The 27,472-nt window shown below is 45.6% G+C and overlaps 1 protein-coding gene across 1 annotated transcript in view; it reads right to left on the bottom strand.

The window, feature by feature from the left end:
- The window catches only part of shroom3 (shroom family member 3), a gene marked incomplete at both ends in the record, with an annotated part of 108,967 nt that overhangs the window by 70,835 nt on the left and 10,660 nt on the right, over positions 1 to 27,472 (bottom strand). Inside the window, 1 exon segment of the mRNA XM_080743595.1 lies at positions 15,641 to 15,795. Coding sequence (XP_080599721.1) covers positions 15,641 to 15,795 — 155 coding nt within the window.

Genomic DNA, 27,472 nt, shown 5'->3' with positions numbered 1-27,472 from the left:
CCTGACGGTCGCTTAGTCCCGATTAGGGAGTCTTACTGGTTTTTAACTGTGAATAAGGTCAAAAGGTCAAGTGACTTAAAAGTTTCATCTTTGTTAGTGTGATGGTTTTGAAAATGGAATGGAATGTTTGTTATGTTTAAAAAACAGAAACACAAGGTGTGCAAAGCAACTGTTATAACCAAACAATATAGGCTATTATTAAGACACATACCTGACCATGTCACAGCAGAATGACAGAGAGACAGAGAGAGAGAGAGAGAGAGAGAGAGAGAGAGAGAGAGAGAGTGACAAAGATTGACAGACTGATAAGGCATGAACGCAGACAAGAGGGAGCTAGGTATAATTACAGAGAGGGAAAACAAACAGAAATGACGTAGATCAAAGCATGTCCCAGGTGTACAGTTTACAGTTTAGGCATTTAGCAGACGCTTTTAATCCAAAGCGACTTACAATAGAGGGTATGCGCGTGACATCATCATCATACCTGGAAGTTATGCGGAAACTAGGGATGCCCCGATCAGGGTTTTTTTGCTCCCGATCCGATACCGATCAAATATTATTGCTTCCGATTCGATCCCGATCTTTCCCGATCCGATCTTTTGGCAAGGCATTAAGAAGAAAAAAAAATTCTATTCATTCTATCACTTGGTTCTCAACCTTTTCAGGCCGTGACCCCCAAAATAATCATATTTTAACTGGGGACCCCCGACCCTGAAGAGTTGAGGAAGTATATTTTGTATAACACGGTTCTATTGTGAAAATAGCAGATCTACATGCTCACAACGCCTCGCAACGCGAGGAGTTGTGAGCATGTAGATCGGCTATTTTCACAATTTCTGGCTTTAATATTTGACAATTTGGCCAATGTTTAATTTGTCATTTTAGAGGTATTAAAAAGTCCTTAATTTTTCACTTTCGAAATGTGCAGATACCCTCTATACACTTAAACTTTATGTTGATTTGTTTACTGTTGAGAGAGAAAACAATGTTGCACATTAAGTTAATCATCTGGGGACCCCCCCAAAATAATTTGAGGACCCCCCTGGGGGTCCCGACCCACAGGTTGAGAACCACTGAGCTAGTTGACAGTGCAGAGAGACATAATTGCCTTCCTTTGATCCATTAGCAAGGGGCCAATTACTACTTATTGGCATCAGCTGCCAGCTGTACACAGAGTCTGACACAATCACCTTCCCTCTGCAGTGCTCTGTCTGTCTCATTTCTCCAAAAGCCCTTGAATATGATTGAAAATGATTAAGGATTACTGTGATTATGGTAAGCTTACATTTCATATCGCATTCACCTTACCTGTAACTTTCAGTACTCCCAGAAAATATTTTTTTGAAAAAAAAAAAAAAAAAAAAAACTTTTTTTTTTTTTTCCGATTTTTTTTTCCCCGATCTCCGATCTTATAAAAACGGCCATATCGGCGGCCGATCCGATCACGTGATCGGGATCGGGCAACACTAGCGGAAACGCCTACTGAGTGGCAAAAAACTACTTTCTGGCCACGACAGCCCATACATCCAAACAGAAAAGTCCTATCTGATTGCATTAAACAACGCTAATAGACGTTAAACTCATTTTGCCACTCACTTTGTCACTCGATTTGCCATTCACTTTATTTATGCGCATACCCTCTATAAGCAGGTAATACAACACTATAATAAGCAAGATAATATGTCAGTACATCAACAACAATATAACAAATGCATAGGAATATCAATCTAGAAAAAACAATAACATAGGTAGACCATGCACCTAATGAGTAAAAAGCGTTTAAAAAAAAAAAACAGCTTCAAGTATGGTCATTGAGTGTTACAGTAGTGCTATGGGTTTAGGTGGAGTCTGAAGAGGTGTAAAAACAAATGACATACTACAGACGGCGTACTATGTGGCTATGTGATAAAATTCCCTCTTCTACTCCACCAGTAAGACTCCCTAATCGGGAGATAAGCGACCGTAGGTCACTTATCTCCACAAATAGGGCAAAAATGTGTTTTGACAAAATCTTCCTGATCCATGTTGATGACATGAGTGTAGACATACTGTGTAGTGATTTTGGTGATTTTAGGGCAAAAATTGTAGGAGCAGTGTCCAAAAATGTGTTTTGCAAGAATCGGCCTCATGGTGGCGCTAGAAGAGGGCCATGTGAGAAATGAGGGGTGGGGTCTCCGCGCCGGCAAGGCGGACGAATAGGTACCGGCCCCGGCTGTCCCAGTCGCTCCTAGCCGGAGTTACGGCATTTTATGTGAGCTGCAGTGTAGGGGGTCCTCCACTGGGGGCGCCACCACTTTTGCATCCGTTCTGGAGCACCAGGAGTGGGTGGTCCCCGGGAATTCCCCGTGAGCAGCCCCGTTGGGGTGGTCATTTGGTCAGTTTAGCACATTTGGTCATTTTTTACATCTGGGGGTCCCCCAGGGACCTGGGGGTCCCTGGAGCTCCGGGGGTCCTTGGAGGTTGTAGTTTGGCAGGCAAGGAACGTGTGTGCAAAATGTGGCATGGATCGGGGCAACGGTTGCGGAGATATGAGCAGGGCAAGAGTGTGACGTGTGAGGTGTGACAGACAGACGGAGGGACGGAGTTACACTTTGTGCAGGGTTTGATAGTAAATGCGACCTACGGTCGCAATTAGCCTGTCTCAATGGCTAAGGCCAATTTGTTCACAGTTGCGGCTGACGTTTGGCTATGAGCACCCTGTAGTGTAAACGGGAATCAGGCTCAAGACATTCAGGCCATGTGGACTTACAAACACTCAGGGCGTTTAAGGTTTGTTGTCTCCACCAGCCGAAGGCTGAGGGAGAGTATGTTTTCCCCTCCGTCCGTCCGTCCGTCCGTGCGTCCGTGCGTCCGTCCGTGCGTCTGTGCGTCCTCGCAGTTTGTGAACAGCTAATCTCAGTCACCGTTGGCCCGATCGCTGCCAAACTGAGCACACACACTCCCTGGATGCCAATCTAGAACCTCTGCCCCACATTTTTCAAATCAGCCTCATGGTGGCGCTATAACAGGCCGATTTGTGTGGCCTGGTTGTTACCAGCTAATCTCCGGCGCCGTTGGCCCGATCGCTGCCAAACTGAGCACACACACTCCCTGGATGCTAATTCAGAACCTCTGCCCCACATTTTTTAAATCAGCCTCATGGTGGCGCTATAACAGGCCGATTTGTGTGGCCTGGTGGAGACCTGTGCTCGGAAGAGCACTGCTTCTAGTTTCTTTTCTTTTCTTTTTTTTTCAAACTGTAGGCAAATCTGATTTGCTTCTCAAAAACTAACTTTAGGGCTGAGTGGCTGACTGTCCACTCTGTTATTTGCAAGAGATCAGATTGTATTTGTGTAGAGGAAAGTGGACACTTACAGCAGTGGTTCTCAAAGGGACAGACAGACAGACAGATGGGATTGGGACAGGGGGGAGGCAACGAGACAGAGACAAGAAAAGAAAGAACAAGTGAGGGGAAAGAAGAGAGCGAGGAAGGAGAAAGAGAGAGTGAGGGAGGAGAGAGAGAGAGAGAGAGAGCGAGCAGCAGACAAAAAGCCAACATGATAAATTGTGTCTGACACAATTAAAATAGTCTGCATTCCACGCTGTCACACACGTTCATGAATCAAGCTAACCTGTTGCCATACTGTACGCTTGCAGTTCAGACATCCAGGCGTTCGCTGCTCTTATCTAAAGTGACACTCAGTGATTAATGCTGGGTTCCTGGGACTCCAGCATGACCTGTGCGACTCTAGGAAATCCTGAGAGTTCCTGTAACTCAGAGTGTGAAAATGGACAATTAGGAGATCCCACGCAAATAAGCCTAATATGTCTTAATACATTATAACAAAAAATGTGAATTAAAAACACCTTTGATATTTTATTCATTTTAGAAATACTCAAAGCCGGGGCGCCTGCTGGCCTACTGGTCTAGGCGCATACAACATACTGTAGGCATTGCCACATAGGCATTGATGCCTGACGGCATCGCCGGTTCGATTCCCGATCCGGACGACCTTTGCCGCATGTCTCTCCCCATGTCTCCCCCCATTTCCTGTCAGTCTACTGTCCTATCAAAGGCATAAAAGCCCCCCCAAAAAAAGAAATACTTAATGCCTGTTGGAGGTCGATGATGTAATTCTAATGTGTCCATGTGTGGTCCAGCCCTATGGAATTCATGGAATGCATGTGCTAATAAAAAACAACTTAAAGGAGTAGTTCACCCCCAAAATGACTTTTTTTTTGTCGCTTTCAGACAATAATTGATTACAAAACATTTCCCCCATTGATTCCAGATGGGGACCCAAATGCATTTGGGTGCCCATCCAGAATCAATGGGGGTAAATTTACTATAATCCATTTTTTGTCTTAGGAATGTGACAAATACAAAAAAATATATTATTGAACTCAAGTCTCCAAAGCATGACTAATCAATAGGAAAAAGGTCTACTCCTTTAAGAACGACTTCAATCCATTTTCAAATTCTTCTTGCATTTTCTTGAAAATGCGACACATTGTGAGCTTGTAGATCTGCTATTTTCAGACAGACAGAACATGAAAGTTCAATACCTGAAAAAAGCAATATATAAATATATATATATATATATATATATATATATATATATATATATAATTATGCATGGTGTAGCCCCTTTAAACCGTTAATCACATTTGTGATGGTGTATATGAGTCATCTGGGGATTGATACACAACCTCCCAATCTCTGGACAATCAGTCTAACCACAAGCTGCCACGAGCTGCTAACACCCTTCTGTTGCACACACAGCTAATGACGTTTGTACAGTGCTAAATGAACACTCACTGAGGATTCCACAGTGTGATATGCCTACTATTCCATAGGCTTGTGGTCTGAACGAACAGCTTGGTTTCGACCACAAGGCAGCCCCGAGGTGTGGACACGGTGTGGGTGTGGTGCTGATTCATGACTCTGTGTGTGTGCGTGTGCGTGCCGTGCGTGCGTGTATTCTGCTCCTTTCTGACCAAAAGAGGTCTATAAACCAAGCATGTGCGTGCGTGCGTGCGTGCACATGTGTCTGTGTAAGAATATCTGTACTGTAGTACATGACAGTTTGTGCGTGCGTGCTTGCATGGGTGCTGCTTGCTTGTGTGAGTTACTGTGTCCAACACCACTTTGTGGAATTAAAATAAGTTCCGAATTGCAGCTCCAATGGTTTTGTGTGTGTGTGTGTGTGTGTGTGTGTGTGTGTGTGTGTGTGTGTGTGTGTGTGTGTGTGTGTGTGTGTGTGTGTGTGTGTGTGTGTGTGTGTGTGGTTCTGACGTTACAAGCACAGTCTCCGCAAACATCATTTGGTTTTCATTGAGGACAGATATTGTCAACAAACAAAGTCTGCACTCTGCAGCATCATTGTTTCCCTTTTCTCCTTTTTTACTTACTCTTTTAATTATTCTTACTCTCTCTCTCTCTCACTCTCTCTACCTCTCTCTCTCTCTCCCTCTATTCCTCACTTGCTTCTACGCCATAATGAACTTCGTGGTCACATCCGTGTTTTTTTTTTTTTCTTTTTTTGCGGCTTGGGTGGAACATGATCGCTCGTCACCACTGATTTTGTTATTTTGTTTTGCATTGTGTCTGGAGGGATTCAGCCTGGGTGCACAAAGCAGATGCAAATAAGCCCAGAACAAAGAGGAGCTGAACGCAGTCGCCCAACCTGTTGAGCAGCAGCAGCCGTGCCATGCTTTGACCTCCTCTGCAGAAGTTCAAGAGACATGTGGCTCTGCTGTACGTACCAATCTACAGTACCCAACCCATCACAGAGACATAGCCTACCTCTATGGCAGTGGTTCCCAAACCTTTTGGGCCCAGGTCACCCCTGTAAATATAACTTTTTCATCCACGGCACCCCTGAATTACATTGTTTCCCCCTAAGTTACAGTATTTCATGAGGAAAACTTGGGAGAAACTTGAGTTTCCATTAAGACAGACTGAAATATTTGCTATACTTGCTATAACATCCCTATTCAACATCCCTATTCTGGGAGGAACGTTCACCAAAAATAGCCGATCTACAAGCTCACAACGCGCCGCGTTGTGAGCTTGTAGATCTGCTATATTTGGTGAAGAGACTTGGTGCACAGTAGACTGAAAAAGAACGCCCCAAGTAAAGTGCAAGTGATATTGATGAATTCCAAATATTTTTAAAATATTCGGAGGCACCCCTGGACTTGCATCAAGGCACCCTAGGGTGCCACGGCACGGCACCCATATTGTTCGACGGGTTCAAAGTGCTGACGGGGGATGAGAGGAAATCCATGCCCCTGCTTTCGATATCTCCCCCTCTCAGGTCCTTCACTTTAACCTATTAAGATTTTAATCATTATGTTTATGCTTTAACTTAAAAAAATAACAAAAACAAAAAAACAGCAGATATACAAGCACAAGCTGCCTGGTGTCGTCATCTTGTTCTACGTGCACGCGACTCGACTGAAACATTTTCTAAGTATTCAATCAATCAATCAACCAATTTCTGTGCCCGGTGCCGAGGCAGAGCTTCTATGGGTGCAAACTACTGGAATCATAGCCCTACCCAACCAGGCAGACATTATACGACAGTAAAACATTTTGGTCAAGCCCCCCCACCCCCAATTATTAGTTGTTTTGTCAAAAATGTTTAAAAGAATAGCGGCGCAATAAGCTTACAAAGTTACAATGTGTCACATTGCAAGCTTTCATATTGTCTATTTCGAATAGTCACAAAATTGTACAGGGCTTAAACTCTTCCACATTTTGCAGGGGGACCCCAGGGAACCACCTCAAGGACAATTTAAGAAACCACTGCATAGTGAGACAAAGTAAAGTATCTGGACTATGTGCAATAGGAAAACATATAGTGCCTACAGGCTTAAAAGAAACAGCATGGGAACAACATGAGAGATCGGTAACCCACCAGTAACCCACAATGCTAGCACTGATGCAGTCAAGTTCACCATGAAATAATGGTCATTTAGTCACATGGTCTCGTGGAACCCCTTCCATTCATAATGAATGGTTTCAGGTTGTAAAACAATAACACAGCTGGCCTCCACGGTCTAACCTTTGAGACGTGAAAAGATACTTTATGGATCCCTTTGGGGAAAACACACACACACACGCGCGGGCACACACACACACACACACAAATAAAATATGAGTATTTTAAACACAGTGCGCAGGCATATACAAAATTGTATATGAAATGAATTATCAATACAACGACAAACACACAGATCTCTCTCTCACAGAACAGGCGAGTAGTTCCACTGGCTTTCTCCCGAGGGAAGCCTATACGGTATCAGGTATCAATTAAACAAGACACAGAAACCAACCTCACCTTACACATATGGCCCACTGGGACTTATAGTCAACACACACACACACACACACACACACACACACACACACACACACACACACACACACACACACACACACACACACACACACACACACACACACACACACACACACACACACACACACACACACACACACACACACACACACACACACACACACACACACACACACACTAGGGATGGGACGATATGAACATTTCATATCACGATTATTGTGACAAAAGAAATCGAGATTTACGATATTATCGTGATAATCAAAATCTATTATCCTGGGGCGGAACATTTGCCAAAAAATAGCAGATCTACAAGCTCACAACGCGTTGTAGATAGGCAACTTTTTGGCGAAGACATTTGATAGACAAAAAAAAAGACTGAATCAGTACCAAGTACCTTTTACCAATTATAGAGGGTTTAAGTGGTACCGGATATGCAGCTCAGCAAATAAAAGGTGAATTGAACCCAGTGCATGACGGAGGACGATATCACAATAAATTAGATCTCCACAATACGATTATCTGCATCACGATAAAACGATAATATTGCTTATCGTCCCATCCCTAACACACACACACACACACACACACACACACACACACACACACACACACACACACACACACACACACACACACACACACACACACACACACACACACACACACACACACACACACACACACACACACACACACACACACACACACACACACTGCATGCGCTGGAATCTGCCATCTGAAATGTCAGTAGATAATGAGCTATTTAAGCACAAGCACAATGGCATGCAACATGCACAAACTGCACAGCCTAACAAGCTTAAATATGCGTGCACACACCTACACACAAACACAAGTAGGTGTGCACACACCTACACACAAACACAAGTAGGCGTGCACACACACAAACACAATTCAGAATGTACCATCTGAAATGTCAGTAGTAGATAGGGAGCTATTTATGCACACACACACACACACACACACACACACACACACACACACACACACACACACACACACACACACACACACACACACACACACACACACACACACACACACACACACACACACACACACACACACACACACACACACACACACACACATAGCATAGAAGCACAAACTCATGTACAAGTAAACTTGCACACACATATACACATATTACACACAATAATTACAAGTATTAGAGATGTAGCCCAAGAAGACGTGCACACACCTACAGTACACACAAGCACAAGTCGACGTGCACACACCTTCACACACGCACTAAAGTGTGTGTGCACACACTCCAGCTCTGTCAAATTCAACTACCTCACAATTTGACATGGACATAGTATACACACACGCGCAAACACACACACACACACACACACACACGGGCGCGTGCATTTATATTAGTATACTTTTTAGCGTGTGGCAATTCATTCTTATGAATACTATGTTCTTTTAAACCCTGACCCCAAGCTGAACTCTTAACATCAACCTCCTGAATCTGTTCCCAAACCGTAACCTTAGCTCTGAAAGTCTTTTCTAAGCATAAAAAACTACCATGTCTCATGGGAGGACGAGGAAAATGGTTCTCACAAGGTCCATTTCTCAAATTCTACTACTATAATACACGCACACGCACACACACACACACACACACACACACACACACACACACACACACACACACACACACACACACACTTACATCCATGTAGAGGGGTCGATGGCTCCTCTGAATTCCGGTCAATTGTTTTCACCTGGCAGTGGAGGCAGGTGCTCTCTCTCTCCCTCTCTCTCTCATTTCTGTCGCTCTCTCATTGCATGCAAGCCTCTCGTCTTGTCATCCTTCTCTCTCTCTCTCTCCTGCTGAAGCTCTCTGGATAGGAGGGCGTCTGCTGAATATCTGAACGGTGAATTGTCTTGTTCGATTCTCTCACTCGGGTGTGTCGCACTGTTGTTGCTTTGGTCCCTTTCTATTGGCCCTCATCTACATGTACATTCCTTCTATTTATATCTCTCTTCACTCTGATACCACTTGTTAATGCATTATTTTCTACCCAATTCCTGACTCACTCTCTATCTATGTTTTGCATCTCTCTCTCCCTCTCCCTTTTGCTTTCTGTATACCTCTCTCTGTCTCTTTCAAACAAAACAACACAGAAAGGCACTTAGCAGCCACTACAGTTGTTGTGGAGTGGGGAGAGACTCAAATTACTTCCCCGTTCTGAGCCAATCGTTGAGGCCTGAGGTGGACCGGGGGCCAATCAGAGGAGGGTGAGGATGAGCAGGTTCCTCTCAAGGGGCAAACCCCCATGGGACACAGACAGACAGACAGACAGACAGACAGACAGACAGACAGACAGACAGACAGACAGACAGACAGACAGGTGAGAGGACGGTCAGACAGACAGAAGACATCAAAGGGGGCTTGAGCCCCTGCCCCTTTTATCCGTCTATAAAAAGTGACCTCTCTAGACCATAAATGCAGCTTTTACTATGGTGAAGCCATACTAGAAGGCAGCATTCAAGAGAATTGCCTTGTCCAAACTCTCCTGAACCTGAATGAAGCATCTTATGTTGCAAGAATTGCGAAAAACTCCAAGCTGTTACGCCACATCTCCAGTATTGACCACATCTCCATTATTGACTCTAGCACCGAAAATAGCCTAACTCCATCCAAGCTCACCACGTGTCGCAATGTGACCCGTTGTGAGCTTGGAGGTCTTCTATTTTCAATATTTTCACAAAAAGGACTTTATCGAATGTTCATCCCCTGTCCTGGCCTCTAACACTTTCTGCACATCCCTGGAGTGGACAGGTGAGAGGGCGGACAGACAGACAGACAGACAGACAGACAGACAGGTGAGAGAAGGGTGCAGATAGACAGGTGTATTGCCAGGTGTGTTTGGTGGAGTCACACCTGTTGTTTAAATGGAGAACTGACACTGGGCACGGATCCCTACTAACACCTGTCAATGGTAGGACAGAGCACACGCACGCACGCACGCACGCACGCACGCACGCGCACACGCACGCGCACACACACACGCACACACAGGCCAACACCTGCCACAGAAAGACTGTAGACTAGGGTTAACAGCTCTGGGAACGCTGTTAAATACACCTCAATTAACGTGCGCACACACACACACACACACACACACACACACACACACACACACACACACACACACACACACACACACACACACACACACACACACACACACACACAGTACTTATGTTTATAGAGCTGCTTTAGCCAAAAATAGCCGATCTACAAGCTTACAACGCCCCCAACATAATTTGTCCGACCCCCAGTTTGGGAACCAATGTACTAGAGTGAAAACATGAGTTGCAACATTCTGGAAGAATTTGCTGTCGGCTATGTGGACTGTGTTGACAAGCTAGCAGCTGTTCATTGTGGTCCAGGAGGGTATTTGTCACAGCACATTTGCATATGCATGAAATTCCTCTTCTGCATTTACCCATCTATTGTGTAATTAATTCAAGCCTGACCCAGTCACCACCAGTGTGTCTGGGAGCTGTTGGCAGTGTAGTTCTCCAACCATATTGAAATTGGTTCAAATTAATTTGATTTGTTCTGCCTGTTCACTTGTGAATTTGTTTATTTTAATATTGACCCATTAAATAGGTGGTGCCATAGTTTTGTACTTTTTCTGTTTTGTATGTGTCTATGGAGTCAACATTACTCTGATAGACCTCCGGGTGTGGTTATAATGTGCAATGTTTTTTTTTTTGGTTTCTTCCTGAAAGCTGAAAGCCTCTGAGTCAAAAGGCCGATCTAAAAACACTGATTTAATGACATCATAAAATCATTCCCTCCCCCTTTACCATTCACCCAACAATGTGGGTGTGGCTAACTTCAGCTGGGTCACCACCCACCTGACAACCAGGCATACCTAATGAACTGGTTGGTGTGGCCACATAAAAACCTAATTTTAACTCTTTCTGTACACATTTTTGAAAAATCATGCACCCCATCTTTAAGACCTGAGGCTGAATCTACAAATGCCTTCTAAGTCAGTAGCTTTAACACATTCAGAATCTTTCAAAAATGTTCATGTTTATACTTCATCTCACAACAGTGTTTCACAAAAATAATGATTACCCTAATTCCAACTCCCATCATTTGCTTTGACACAATTCTGTCTGCCTTTTACGGCCAGAGTATGGTGTGATATTTAACATACCTCTCAAAGTCTCTCCCAGTGTCAGACTCTGGATTCTCCATCATTCTTAACACAGTGGCCCTCATGTCACGTGACAGCCGGGCCCCCGGTGCTCATGGGAAATGGAGTCCACAGTGCTGGAGTGACTGAACTCCCGACTACTAACAACACTCCAGAATGTAATCTCAGTGTTTGATATCGTTCATCTTGTGAATAGTCTATTCTAGTCTATAGAACAAACACACCGTTGCCCAAAGAGGTCCACATGGTTTCCCTTGCCTTTAATAAAAATACAAAAATAAAATCCTTGAGATTGTATTGTTGTTGAATCGTCTGTCAGCAAATGCAGGATCAAATCCCACCTTTAGGATCCAGAATAAATCTCATTTGAAGAGAAGGAAACATGCGTGTTTCGATCAACCCCAAGAAGCAGTATCTCAAAGAACTGCAGCAGAAACAAACAGTTGACCACGCTGGCTACTGCTTCTTATAGAGAGACACGGACACAGTTCTATCCTCCTGCCTCCGCACAGAATGCATCCGGTCCACGCTGGAAGAACTCCCGGCTTCTTGAAGGACTCATTTCCAAGTGCTGTACGATCATCTGACCTATATGTTAAGGACTGAGTTGTACAACTGCAATAATGACAGCTAAAAGTCACCGGAAAACCTCTCTCCTTGTACCTGTGGACATCGCTACTCACACGTCCCTGCTTTGCCTTCTTGCAAAGCACCAAGTGTGTGTGTGTGTGTGTGTGTGTGTGTGTGTGTGTGTGTGTGTGTGTGTGTGTGTGTGTGTGTGTGTGTCTGAGTCTAAAGTTCTACCTTACGTCACACAGCCTTTCTTTCCAGGGAGGAGTGAATCACGAGTGGCAGCTATTATCTGGCTTTTTTATCTGTCCAATACTGACTATCGATAGGTACATTGATAGGTATGTACCTATCGATATTCCTGGGTATAGAAATACAAACGTGTGTGTGTGTGTGTGTGTGTGTGTGTGTGTGTGTGTGTGTGTGTGTGTGTGTGTGTGTGTGTGTGTGTGCGTGTGTGTGTAGGGGACTAAGCTCCGTCTTGGACTCTGCACCAGGATATAAAGTACAGCAGCATCCTCACCAGAATCCACATTCCACACTGACTGACTGGACAGGAGGAGGGGGTGAAGAACGATAAAAACCCCAGGTCAAAAATTCACTCGTCCTGGAAAATGTGCCCTCTTGGCCACCAAACTGTGTGTAATAAACACCCTGTCGCACTTAGAACAACAGACTCACTCCCTAGCCTCCGCCGTGGCCTGAGGACTCACCTCCTAAGCCCATAGCACTTACCTTAGTACTCGCCTACCCCCCAATGACCATACAGGAAAGCTAGTTCGCATTTTTTAAAGGTTTTATATAAAAGCTTTTTACTGATTAGGTGCTCGGTCGACCTACGTTAATTTTGTCTAGATTGATATTTCTATGCATTTGACGTATCAATCATTAAGAAAATACTGTGCTGGCAACAGCAATCTGAAGGGCGTGATGAGTGACAGCCGTCAGCATTCTGAAAGCCTGGACGCCAGTAGAACAGAATGTTGTTCAATCATGCATTTTATGTATTGTTGAATGACAATAAAGATCTGTCTGTCTGTCTGTCTGTCTGTCTGTCTGTCTGTCTGTCTGTCTGTCTGTCTATCTATAGCCTTATTTTAAACAACTCACGCTAAGACAAAAGCATGGTTATGCTGGACCCTGGACAGGCTACCGTAACAGTTATTCAATTCTGATGTACCGCATTGCCTTAAGGTGCATTATAATTATGTGTTGGGGGTGTTGTGAGTGTGCACAGAGCGCACAGTGCGTGCATGCATGTGTGTGTGGGCCACTGCACTGATGAACCCTAGGAAGTCGGGCACCATAACATATCAGATGCTGAATAAATATTATTGTTGCTGTGGCATAAATAATAGCCTACCATTATTAAGGGGATTGCACACGGTACGCGGTCACCGCCTGCTAGTAATTCATTTTCAATGAGAGGCGGGCGGCTATTTCGTCCGCACAGCGGAGTTTAGAGGCGGCGAGGCGAGCGGGCGCAGTCCCGTGAAAATCCCCGCGAGCGTGCTCGTTTGTGCATGCGTACGCGGGCGGTGAGAGATGGATTGTGTTCATCTTTGTGAAATACCGCGCAGCGTTTACTCAAAGAGCGAGTGTGTTTGTGTATCACCGCGGCGCGGTCCTCGCAGATCCAAGCGGTAGCCCCGGCGGCAACCGCTGTCCGTCTGTAGAGCGCCTAATACAGTCTGCACACTGGCCTTCTTATCTCTGTTCTGGAGGCAGCAGGGCTGGTACAGTAAACTGGAGTTTAGTCATTCCTTCCCAAACGTTAAAGGAATTATGACTGTTTTACCAATCATAAAAGTCTGTGTCCTGGTCCTTAAAATGTGCATTAAAATGTTAAAGCTAAAACTCCACTCCAGTGAGCCATGGCAGGTCTTTTTTTTGTTCTCTCATTTTGACTTGCAAAGATAATATACCTAGATTCCTGTAGGTGTCGTAGTTCAGGAACTTTCCTGTTAATCGTTGCCTCTTTTGTAACGCAACAACCACAGTTGTAAATGTTAATGGTAAAAAATGGAACGATACACAGTGGAAAGTAACAGGTAAATGGTAAATTGGAACGATACAAACACAGTGTAAAGTCACAGCAAAGGTGATAAAACCACACCCTCCACCGGACGATGATGCGTACGTCCAGGGGCCAATGAACTCACTTTTTTGAGCAGTTTTCCTATTCAAAGAAATACAAATTACAGAAAAAACACAGAAAATGCTGTTTTTTTGTTGAACATTATATCGTCTTTGTGGGGTGGAAACCTCCCAGCTATATTTTCATCCATGCCTTACACCTTATCCCTAAACTTCTTTGCCATTTCTTACTATTTTGAAAAACATTTTAAAATACTTCAAATAGCCGATCTAACATCTACACATTGTGAACTTGTAGATCACTCATTTACTAACGACCCATGAAATGTCCGCGACCAATAAAATGGGTCTTTACACTAAAAGCCCCTGTCACGTTTCTAGCATCAAATGTTATGTTGGGGGGACAAGATAAAACATGATAAAAAAACCAGGATAAAACATGCTGCCGGATTATGCAGTGATGGGTGATGAATGATGCAACCTTATGCTAAAGTAGTTAGTTTCTGGCAGCGTGCCATGGCATGGCAGAGCCAGCTTGTTTTCGGGGTGTGACAGCATTGTGTGACCAAGCATTAATCAGGCTGTATAAGGCCAGTCCACACCAATGCAACTCCTTGCAACCCATTATCCCCACATGGCACCAGTCCAGACCAGACCGCTGCAATGGTTTCCACAATGGTTTTGTTGCAAAGGTAAAGGGTAAATGGTGCATTTATATGGCGCGTTTATCCAAGGTGCTTTTCAGAGACTGTGCATTACATTCACCCATTCACACACACATTCATACACCGATGGCAGAGGAAACCATGCAAGGCACCAACCTGCTCACCGGGAGCAACTTAGGGGTTCAGAGTCTTGCTCAAGGACTCTGGGGGAGACCAGGATCGAACTGGGAACACTTCGGGAACCCTCCGTGTTCTAATGACGGTTTCTCTACCCCTGAACCTCTGCCACTGCAAAGGAGTTGCGCTGATGTGGGCTGGCCTTAAAGGCTCCATACACAAACACACCAGTGGTGAGAAAAGTACTCACATTTTATAATTTAAGTAGAATCAATACTGCAATGTAGAAATACTCTATTACAGTATTGGGATTCAAATTTACTTGATTCTGTACAAATGTCTAGTAAAAACTTTACTAAAAGTAGAAGCTACCCAAGATGAACTGTATTCCATTTATGCAATAAATGGTTAAACCTACTTTGACGTGAGTGTTCCTGACTATAGTAAACGTACCGACTATTGGAAAGTAAAAGTACCTCAGAATAGTACAGTACTTGAGTAAATGTACTTTGTTACTTTACACCACTGACACACACACACACACACACACACACACACACACACACACACACACACACACACACACACACACACACACACACACACACACACACACACACACACACAGTGTTGTTACCTGCGTATGGTGAGTGTGAGAGTCTTGTAGGATCCTTTGACCAGTGAGATGGCTTCCTGTCTGAATCCAGCCAGCTCCACCTCATTAATGATGAGCATCTCGTCCCCGGCCTGCAGGGGGTGCTCTAAGCTGTCCGCCTTGCCCCCGTCCTCTACCTGTGGACACCAGACAAGTTATTTATATATTATGGGTGTACCGATACATTTTAACAGCGATACGATACGCATCGCGGCACATGGTTGTCGATACGATGCATGTGTAGTGATGCGCGGAAGCGGGGATTGAACCCGGGGCTCCCACTCGCCAGAACAACGCACAAACCATCGTGCCAATCGATTAGCAGGGCTTTTGAGGGCTGTACTAACTATGGGGGCTACACATGGACGGGGTTGTCGATGCCATGCATGGGCGATACATTGGTTAATTTGTGGCGATACGATGATTTAAAAGCGATACAGTAACGATTTAGCAAAAATAATGAATCTGAGTGACCTGCACCTTTGTTGCAGGTTTGAGACCATAGGAAAAGCTGAGAGGGAGAGTGCAGGAGAGACAGGCTGTAAGTTTACTCTGTTTGTTTGTGTATGTATGTTGTGCATTTGTGTTAGTGAATCTCTGGTGTTGTGTGTGTGTGTGTGTGTGTGTGTGTGTGTGTGTGTGTGTGTGTGTGTGTGTGTGTGTGTGTGTGTGTGTGTGTGTGCGCGCGCGCACACGTGCACGCGTACAGCTGCATTGATGGGGTCACTATAAAGGACAGCAGGGGGTCTTGGCTGACCGCCTGGTGGCCACCACATCCTCTATAACCCCCTGTTTCTCTCTCTTTGTCCCTGTGCTGCATAACGAGCAGCTTTGCTCAAGGGCAGTGGCAGGCGTGTGCTCCTAAAACGTGAATGTGTTTGGGTATGAGGAAGGAGACAGGCACGTGCACAGACATCAAAGGGGGCTTGAGCCCCTGCCCTGTTACCCGTCTTTTAAAAAGTCAAAACAGTGCAAAGTGAGTGGTGCAAACGCAGCACACGTGCATATCTCCTTGTATGGGCCGTTCTGTCTGTGACTTCAGTTGCTTTATGTGTATGAGCACAGATCTCCATACATCCGTACTAATACACACAAAGTGAAACGTAGGAGCAGTTTGTACCGCTCAATATTTAGATCAAAACTTTATTCATCCATACATCTTAACAGTTCCAACTGAGATTTCCAGAGTTCCACATTCCCTACTTGGATGGCACAATCCATAGGTTTCCTGCTGAGAACCATAGCCTCAGATGAGACGCTGATCCTCATCCCAGCTGCAAACCAATCCAGTGAGAACTGAAGGTCTTGGACCCATGGTGTCATCAGTGAAGCAACCCTTATACAAAACCTTATACCTTCTCCACCACAACTTCGCCTCGAGATCCTGTCCATGAATATAATAACTTCTTTATTTCCATGCAACCACAAATTACTTCAGTGCTTTTGTTGTAATAAAGTGGTAGCCACAAACAACATAAAAGCCAGACATCCAACCTGTCATCATGACAGAGGCACAGATGCATGCATGCACACACGCACACGCACACGCACACACGCACACACGCACGCACGCACACACGCACGCACGCACACACACACACACACACACACACACACACACACACACACACACACACACACACACACATGCGGCCTTGCATGTTTACAGTGAAAAAGCCGGTTCATGGTGACTACTGTATGTGTGTGACGCAGAGAGATTATTGTGTGTGTGTGTGTGTGTGTGTGTGTGTGTGTGTGTGTGTGTGTGTGTGTGTGTGTGTGTGTGTGTGTGTGTGTGTGTGTGTGATTAGTTAGACCTTAAAACAACATAAGAAGCTTGATAGTGAAATGACCGGTTGTTTGTGAATCCTGCAACTTTGAGATTGCCATTGCCATTGTTGTCATTGTCTCTCAGTGTGTCATTTAAAAGTAAATTACTAAAAGGTTGTCATCATCGGGAGCATTGCAGAGAACAAAGGACAGGAAGACAGATAACATAGAGCCTAATAAGGGCGTGGTCTACCTGTCCAATCCAAAGCTATAAATAGATGGTGAGTTCCTACGTGTGCAGTGAGTGAATGAGGTCACACAGACCACGTGTGGCATTCAGTGGTGAAGCCACACAATATAAAGGCTTACTGCTTGTATGTGTGTACAGTGTAAAATCTTCAGAGTCAGAGAGGTCATTGACTCCACCCGTCCGTCCGTCCGTCCGTCCGTCCGTCCGTCCGTCCGTCTGTGAACAGTTAATCTCCATATTATTGAGCGGTGGTAAACCGCTCCATACAGTGGCTGTGCGTGTGTCTGTAGCCTTTTTCCTCAGCGTTTTGCCATAGCAAAACGTGTGTGTGTAGCATAGCCTGTACATCCTAGACTCAAATCCTAGTCTGAAGACGTTATGCAAGCACGACCACCGCTCACTTCACATTGGGTGTGATTTTATTGAGATACCATGACTGTGTGTGTTCCCAGATTATGCCCATATATATAGAGAGATCACTTGCAAATCATCGTTGTCGGGGCAACGATCCATGACATGGGCGGTGTGTCCAGTTGATTTTATAAAAGATAGTGACCAGCACAACATTAGCCACCACTGTCAGGACGGCTTGCAACATGGCCCCCATTAGCCCTTCCATAGACGTTCTCTTCCAGCTTGGTACCACCCAGGATCCTGAAACCAAAGACAGGATTCAGGTGCTTCTACAATGGGTCCATGACATGAGAACCGGTTCAGCCTCCCCTTTAAAGGAGTATGGCCTCCCCAAGCCTTCAGCCTCCCACCTCCACTGTGTCGCGGCCATCTTGTGGCACAGCTACGAGCTGCCAGTGGACTATGACCTCCCTGCGCTGCTGGACAGAGAGCTCTTTGAGCTGCTCTACAACTGGTCCATGTCACTGCCCTTTGACGTGACGAAAAAGGCTGTGGATAGCCTCCTGTGTTCCATGTGCCACATCAACCCAAATTATTTCTCCCTGCTCATGTCCTGGATGGGCATTGTGGCACCAAGCTGTGTGAGCCTTACAGATGAGTTAGAGCACTCGAGACCGCCGGTCAATTTGTCTGCGTCACAGCTGGCGACACTAGCGGCTGCTTCACAGTCCCCGGGGGCCATGAAGCAGCTATTGGACTCTGGCTTCCCCTCCTTGCTGGTTCAGAGCTTGTACCAGCTCTGCTGTGGCCTCCTAGCCAGTGCCAACCAGCCTCTTCCGGCAGTTGCCACCGCCCACCACCATTCCCACTCCGCCCTGTCCCCGCCCAGCCAACCACTTCTGTCGTCAGAGCTGGCCGTGCCGGTGCTGCACTTCCTGACAGAAGTGGCAAACTGTCACACGACGAAAGATTGGTTAGGAGGAACTGAGGTCAGCCTGCTCTGGAGGGCCTTGCTGTTCCTGCTGTGTCACCCCGGTGCCATGGCGGGTGCGTTGGGTGGCAGTCCTGCCGCTCTGGAGGACGCCACAATGGCTTTCTTCCTGCAGTGCATCCCCGGCCACCCCAACAACCAGCGGCTTATGGCACAGCTGTTGTGTGAGCTATTCCAACCTGCTCCCCAGCGGGGAAACGTGCCCGCGCCGGAAAAGGTCTCAGGCTTCATCCAGAATCATTTCTCGCCGCTCATGTTGGGGCAGGATAAAGTCACAGTTTTTGTCCAGTCTTCCTTTCCCCTGTACAAAGGACCCAAAGCCGCCACCAGCCATGTGATTCAACACCCCATGTATGGAGCAGGCCACAAGTACCGCGCCATCCATCTGCCCATCTCCACCACGCTGGCTGAGGCCCTAGGCCAGGTATCATATTGCCCAAACACCACAGCCAAGGTAATTAACGAGAACATAAACAAGATAAGGAAAAGGGCCCCGTTATCGTCTGGGGGGGGACAAAACATTAAGAATCAGTCATTTTTCTTCCAAATCTACCACAAGCTCCTTCCAGGTCATCTCCTCCCAGTGGACCTGACCCTAGCCCAGCTGCTGACCCTCCTGTACGACCGCAAGCTGCCACTGGGTTACCGTTCTATTGACCTGACAGTCAAACTGGGCTCCAAAGTCATCTCCAGCCCTGGCCTCTCCGAGACAGACTCCTTCACAGAGACGGTGGAGCACTGTGACAAGCTGAGCAGCTGCCCCGAGGATGAACCCATGACAGAGTGCCCGGACATGGCCATTGAGGAATCCCTGCTGGAGACCAGTTCCATCGCGTCATCAATGGAGGTGTTTGTTGGCATGGGTGGCCTGTCCCTCCTCATAGAGATGCTGCCTATGCTCACCCCTAATGCGATACAGCAGTATGGCAACAAGGCTAACGAATACGCCTGGGACTGCTGCCAGACCATGTCACCCATTACAGTCTCCCTGGTCAACTTTCGCCTCTTCCTGCGCCTTCCCGGCTATTTTGCCGTCCTGCTCAAGGAGAAGCATGCCCGAGATCTGTTGCGCCTGGTCCTGGGCATTGAAGGCAAAGTAACAAGAAAACCAAATGTCGCCACCCAATCATCAAGGACCATCGAGCCGACGCTACCGTTCCGTATGCTACAGGAACTGTTCAGCAGCACGCCCCTTACCTTGGATGACGGCGTGTTGCTACGTCACAAGGCCCTTGAGATCGGTGCCATCAATCACATCCTGTCCTGCATCTCAGCCCTTTACTTTCCAAACTCAAGTCCCAATGCCTGTAAGCCTCAGCTGTCCAGTGGTTGTGGTGGGAGGTCTACTGAGGAGCAACAGCTGTACTGGCCCAAAGGAACAGGCTTCAGTTCGGACTGTTTGGAGCTATCTTGGGCTGAAGTGGATTCTGATACTGCTTATAGTGATAATGAGGATGATGCTACTCTTACCATAATCTGCCACTTACATGTGCTGGCTAGCTACATCAATCCAGAAGGCTCTGCAGGTGGCCATGGTGGCTGTGTCCCGACATCGGACAACTGCACTAACAGCAGCTGCGCAGCCTGGCCCTCAACGCTGCAGGAGGTGCTCAGGCGGTCCTGCCTCATCCCTTTTATGTCCTCCCACCTATGCAATGACTCTGTGATGGAAATGGCCCGCCACGTGCCCCTGTATCGGGCGCTGATGGAGCTAATGAGGGCCATCTCTACCTGCACAGCCCTGGTGCCTCTACTGCTGCCCCCTTCCGGGGACGAGTGCTCCAAAGGACAGACCTCCTCCATCAGCACGCTGCTGGCCAAGATGAAGACCAGCACAGACATGTACACCAACTGCCTCAAGAAGAGTTCTGATGCTGAAACCGACGGCTTGACACTGCTGGTGTCAGAAATCCAGAGAACAGCCGAGGTAGTGTGCGCTGCTACCACCAGTGTACGGCAGGCCAACCAGGAGAGGGAGCCTGTGGAGTCTTCAAAGAAGGAGTCGATCCCACACTCTCTAGAGGAGAAATACGTTGCTACCATGAAGACGCTCCAGTTCGACATGTTTGATTTGGCCACGGAGAACGACACAGGAGAGTTGGTCTTCAACGTCAACTACCATTACCAGTCTACAGTGGAGAATGGAAGCAGTGCTGCTCGTGCCCGCCGCCTGGCACAGGAGGCCGTCACTCTCTCCACCGCGCTGCCTCTCTCGTCCTCCTCCAGTGTGTTTGTCCGATGCGACGATGAAAGGTTGGACATCATGAAGGTTCTCATCACAGGCCCAGCCGACACTCCGTACGCCAACGGCTGCTTCGAGTTTGATATGCACTTCCCTCAGGACTATCCCAACTCCCCTCCGCTGGTCAACCTGGTGACCACGGGGGGACAAACCGTGCGCTTCAACCCTAACCTCTACAACACCGGATATGTGTGTTTGAGTATCCTCAACACTTGGTCGGGGAGACCAGAAGAGCGATGGAACCCACAGAGTTCGAGCCTTCTACAGGTGCTGGTGTCTTTGCAGTCCCTGATCTTGGTGCCTGAGCCTTACTTCAACGAGCCAGGTTTTGAATCCCAGCGTGGCACACCCAATGGCACCCAGTACTCCCAAGAGTATGACGCCAACATTCGGCAGGCCACTGTCAAATGGGCTATGCTGGAGCAGATGCTCAATCCCTCCCCATGTTTCAAAGAGGTGATACACAAGCACTTTTACCTGAAACGGGCAGAGATCATGGCACAGTGCAAGGAGTGGACTGCAGATACAACGCTGTCTAACCACGCTGAAGCACTCAAGAGCCACACAGCCCCACTACAAGAAGAACTTCTTAAGCTAACCTGTCCCAAGGGCCTGGATCCCAATTAGATCTCAACAATGAACCCATTCAGACCTGGAATCAGCTCGCCGTGCTGCAAGCTTGTAGATCTGCTATTTTTGTAAAAATCGTGAAAATGTGTGCAAATCTTTGAATATAAATATATTTTTAAACATTTGTAACTCAAATTTTGCTTCTGGGGGGTCCCTGGAACTAAATAGCCAGAGTCCGTCGCTAAAACATATCATTTTGGGTGTCCTTGACAAATGTTTGAGCATCACTGACACTGACTTAGAGACATGGGTATTTCAGAAAGCTGTTAGGATACAGAATTGGGTCAAAAATTATTAAAAGTTTCACATTTTCATGATTTTTCAAAAATAGAAGATCTACAAGCTCGCAGCGTGCTATTCTGTGTTCTGTTGAATGACTACAGACTAGTGACAGTATGTGCGATGCTTAGATCAAATACAAATATATATTTTGTATGTTTTTTATAAGTTAGATAATATTTTTTAGCATTGTCCCTGTAAAAAACTAAAAAACTAAAAACAAAACAATAATAATAATATTAATATTAATTGCTATCGTAGGTCGCTAGGTAACTATGAGAGACATCACAGCTTGTCCGTGTCCTTGTAGACGTGTACACATTTTTATGGTCTATGGGTTTGCCGCTCTCATGCTCTGATGTCACTGTGATGTCCGGCACAACTTGTCCACGTATCCGTGTATCTCTGAAGGTCACGCCTGACACTGTGGTTCACCTGACACATCACTGTTACATCACAGGTGATATCACAGGTGACATCACCTATGTAAAAGTCCATATATGGGTATTCCCCAGAATCCCTTTTATGCCCATATATGAAGATCCCTGATGTCATATATCACTGGCCAGATGGCCAAGACATGGCCCATATCTGTGTGGATAGTTCAGATAGGGATCTCCATGTATGGGTATAAAAGATATTGAATGTTGTGATGTCATGGGAACCACTCTAACAGAATCCCTTTTATGCCCATATATGGAGATCCCTGATGTCATCAATATTAAGCCCATATCGAACAGGACTTCATATGGGAATGCCCATATATGGAGAAAGACAGCCCATATCTGTGTGATTGGTTCAGACAGGGATCTCCATGTATGGGCATAAAAGGGATGTACTATATACAGTACATGGATCTCCATATATGGGTACCCCAGGGGTCTCCATATATGGGTAACTGGTCCGATATACATCACTGGCCAGATGGCCAAGAATTGGCGTGACCTCGCCAAGGTCACATGTCGCCCTGAGGTGTCTTACTAGTAATAATAATATTTGAAAATATTCGATATTCGATATTTGAGCCAATTTCTAAGACCAATATTCAAATTCAATTTCTTGGGAATGTTGATAGCTCTAACGCACACACACACACACACACACACACACGCACACACACACCCACGCACACAAACACGCACACGCATGCACACACACACACACACACACACACACACACACACACACACACACACACACACACACACACACACACACGCGCGCGCACACACACACACACACACACACACACACACACACACACACACACACACACACACACACACACACACACGTATACACAACCCTGAAATGAACAGCTACACACACGGCCACGTACACACACACACGCACCACCGCTCACTTCATGATTTTTGCAGTGTTCTGTCCATTCTCTCTGGCCCTGGATGCTGGGGGCAAGGCCACTGAATATGGATACATGTGGAGTTGTTCGCCTAGTTATTTGAATTTGGGAGTGCATTATCAGGAAATTAGGTTATTATGACTTACAGTACGTGTAGTCGTTGGCGTTGTGTTTTTCATTTTTGTAAGACCTTGACTGATATGGCTGACGTTGTTTTTCCCTACCTCCCTCTGCCTTCTCTCCTCCATGTCAAGTCACTTTGTCAATCAATGAAACATCAAAGACTATGACCTGTTTGGTGCATGTCATTGAGGGGAGGGGGAGGAGGGAATGTTTTGTGCGCAAAAGTCAAACACAACCACTCCCACCAGATCTCTTGTGATTGGGAATTTCAAATTTTAAATCCCCTCCCCTTTTCAATCAAATAGAATGGGGACAACTTCAGAGAGACTCAAGCTCCAGCGTAGAGTCTGAAATCAGGCTAGGTTGGCTAGGCCATGTTTAACTCAAATCTTTACTTCTGGAGGTCCTTGGCATGAAAACATTTGAGAACCACTGGGCTGGGCTAGCTAGGCTATGCATCATGCTTTGTTGTGAGCTTGTAGATCATCTTTTTTTAAAGAGAGAAAGAGAAAGAGAGAGAAAGAGAGAGAAAAAATGTCAACAGCTCAAATCATGGCACTAAATATCTATAGATGGAGGTCTATGTTAATTTGGGGGTCCTTGATGTACAAAGGTTTGAGAAGACGCTCCCTGAATTAGCCAAGCAGCATGCTAAAAAAAGCTAAAACAGGGAATGCAGATAGTGTGCCAACCGCCATAGAAATGTGTGGCTGATTAGAAACCCTTATTCAATCAGCAGGCTGCGCCTGCCAGCTGATTACAGCAGGGCCGTATGACTTCCATGTCCTCCTGACTCCTGCTGCAACTAACAAGTAGTAGGGATGGGACGATATGAAAATGTCATATCACGATTATTGTGACAAAAGAAATCGTGATTTACGATATTATCGCGATAATCAAAATCCATCATCCTGGGGTGGAACATTTGCCAAAAAATAGCAGATCTACAAGCTCACAACGCGTCGCAAATGCGACACGTTGTGAGCTTGTAGATCGGCTATTTTTTGGCTAAGACATTTGATAGAGAGTGAAAAAAAGACTGTATCAAGTATGTATATTATAAGAACCTTTTACCAATTATAGAGGGTTTAAGTGGTACCCGATATGCAGCTCGGCAAATAAAAGGTGAATTGATCCCAGTGCATGACGGAGAACGATATCATGATGAATGTAATATCCACGATACGATCATCGTGAGTGTTTTTTATCACTATAAAGGATAATATTGCTTATCGTCCCATCCCTATTCCCTACTAACAAGATGCTTCATTTAATCCCATTTGGCATTGAAGTGCATACTGTACATACCACAGTACCACACATTGGCGACGGTCATACAGATAGCAAGTTTAAAACATGATAAAAGGAGTATTAATGCAGAATAGTTTCTTTATCATTGTTTGTGGCAGCTTCAGATATATTGTGCTTTATTGTCCTTTTTCTCTACTGTTACTGCAGTATCTTCTCTGGAAGATTTAGTTGTTTTGAACGTAGATGCCTGGAGTCTAAGCCTGACTTGAGACTGCAAGGCAATTCCCAAGAATAAATATCCCCAAATAAGGCCAGCAGAAACTGCTCAGTAGCTCTGTGTGCATGCGTGTGTGCGTGCGCCTGTGTGTGCGACTGTGCGTGCGTTGATTCTCTCTCAGTTTGGTATTCCAGCTGAAATTCATTAGCCCGTCAACAGTAATAACCAAACAGAACGGCCTAAGCCGTGACTGAACCAACAGAGAAGACAGGCAAAAAGAAACATACTTCTCTAAATCAGCCCCAGACCCTGTCCGTTACAGCAGCAACACAGGTGGGCTTCAGGGGCGTCACAAGGGGGGGGGGAGTAGAACTGAGTTACTAGGCCCAAGGTGGAGGGGGCTGGAATTATTTTATACTTTAGCTAATGAAAAATAGCAGATCTACAAGCTCACAGCGCGGCACCGAGTGCAGCGCTGCGAGCTTGTAGATCTGCTATTTTTGAAAAGTCATGAAATTGTGTGCAAATCTTTGAATATATGTACTTTTGTAACACACAAACATTTGTAACTCAAATTTTGCTTCTGGGGGGTCCCTGGAACTAAATATTTTGATGGGGTCCAAATACATATCATTTTGGGGGCCCTTCACAAGTTTGAGCACCACTGACATAGAAACAAAGGTTGTTCAAAAGAACTTCAAACTAAGAATTGCACACATTGTCACGATTTAAAAAATAGCAGATCTACATGCTCGCAGCGCGGCACTCAGTGCTGCGCTGTGAGCTTGTATATCTGCTATTTTTCAATAGAGTAACGAAGTCATGACGTGACTCGCTCATCCCCCGGTTCCAATGACTTCAATGACCTCATCTTATGTAAAATCGTCTCATATAAGCATTGCGGTCCAAAAATAAACAAACGGTCTTTGCGATATTGTCGGCGAGGTGGCTCTGTGTGGTTTATGATAGTCAGTCACTCATATTTGATAAAGCCTGTTTCTAGCGAAAATGTAACATTAGCGTTTTCTCACCATCAGTTGATTCTTCATATCCATATGAGTCAAACCGCTGAGATATGACGCGATATGAAAAAGGTCTATGGGAATTCAGAATGGGGGAAGAAAACCGCGAACCAGGTAAGATGTGTAAATTACGTCACACTTCACTACTCTGTAGTTAATGTACAAAATAACGCAGTGAATCCATGCACCCTGGGCCCAGAATTTGGTGCGACACCCCTGGTGGGCTTAGGGCTGCTTCTACTGCCCTCTCACTTAGAGTGCTCTAAATCCTGTTGAAATAATGTACTGTTAAAGATGCAGGGCCTGCTGGCCTACTGGTCCAGGCGCATACAACTTAGGCATTGCCACATACAGTAGGCATGGATGCCTGGCGGCGGCGCCGGTTCAATTCCCCATCCGGACGACCTTTGCCGCATGTCACTCCCCATCTCTCCCCTATTTCCTGTCAGTCTACTGTCCTACAATAAAGGCATAAAAGCCCAAAAACAAATCTTAAAAAAAAGATGCAGTGCCATGATTTTTCTCCCCCATAAAACATGATCATCAGGTATTATGATTGCACTAGGAGGAAGATTTTTTTCCCCAAAAAAAAGAAAGTGTACAGAAAGTGTTAACATTTTTTCCACCCACCAGTTGGTGACCCAGCTTAAGTTAGCCACATCCACTGTTGGGTGTATGGTAAAAGGGTAGGGGCTGAGTTTATGATGTCATAAACTCAGTGTTTTTCAGAGGCTTTCAGCTTTCAGGAAGAAACCAAAAAATACAGAGGGAAGGCAAATTTGCACATTATAACCATAGCTGGGGGTCTATTAGAGTAACATTAACTCCATAGACACATACAAAACAGAAAAAGTGCCACCTCTTTAACTTATTCTGACCATTCCCCGCTGGTGCTAATGAGGCCTACTCATACGTCATAACTGCCTTTCTTACTTACTGTACCTTGCGACTGCATTTCTTATCGTACATTTTTCAGATTTATTTATCGTCGCAATCGCTATGGGGAATTGGGGATGTCCAAGACTGTTACTTTTTAGGATACAAAAACAGCAAAAGTAGCAGATCTACAAGCTCAAAACTTTTTATGTTTTTGTGTGACACTGTGGTATGATCAATTGGGGTGTTAATTTAGAGAAGAAAAACAAGAAAGGTTAGAATATGGAGATTTCTGCCTTATAGCAAAGTTTTTATTACATCTGGTGCTATCAATATCTTTATTTATTTGTTATTAGCACAGTCTGGCGGAACATGCCGCAGCCTGCCAACAGCAGGTACATTTCTACACTCTCAGGGATAAAAATGCAGTGGTGGAAAAGGTACTC

Source organism: Nannobrachium achirus (assembly GCF_963921795.1).
Source record: "Nannobrachium achirus genome assembly, chromosome: 15".
In the NCBI taxonomy this organism is placed as follows: Eukaryota; Metazoa; Chordata; class Actinopteri; order Myctophiformes; family Myctophidae; genus Nannobrachium; species Nannobrachium achirus.
The sequence above is the reverse complement of the archived record's forward strand: the minus strand, read 5'-3'. Positions and strand labels throughout refer to the sequence as shown.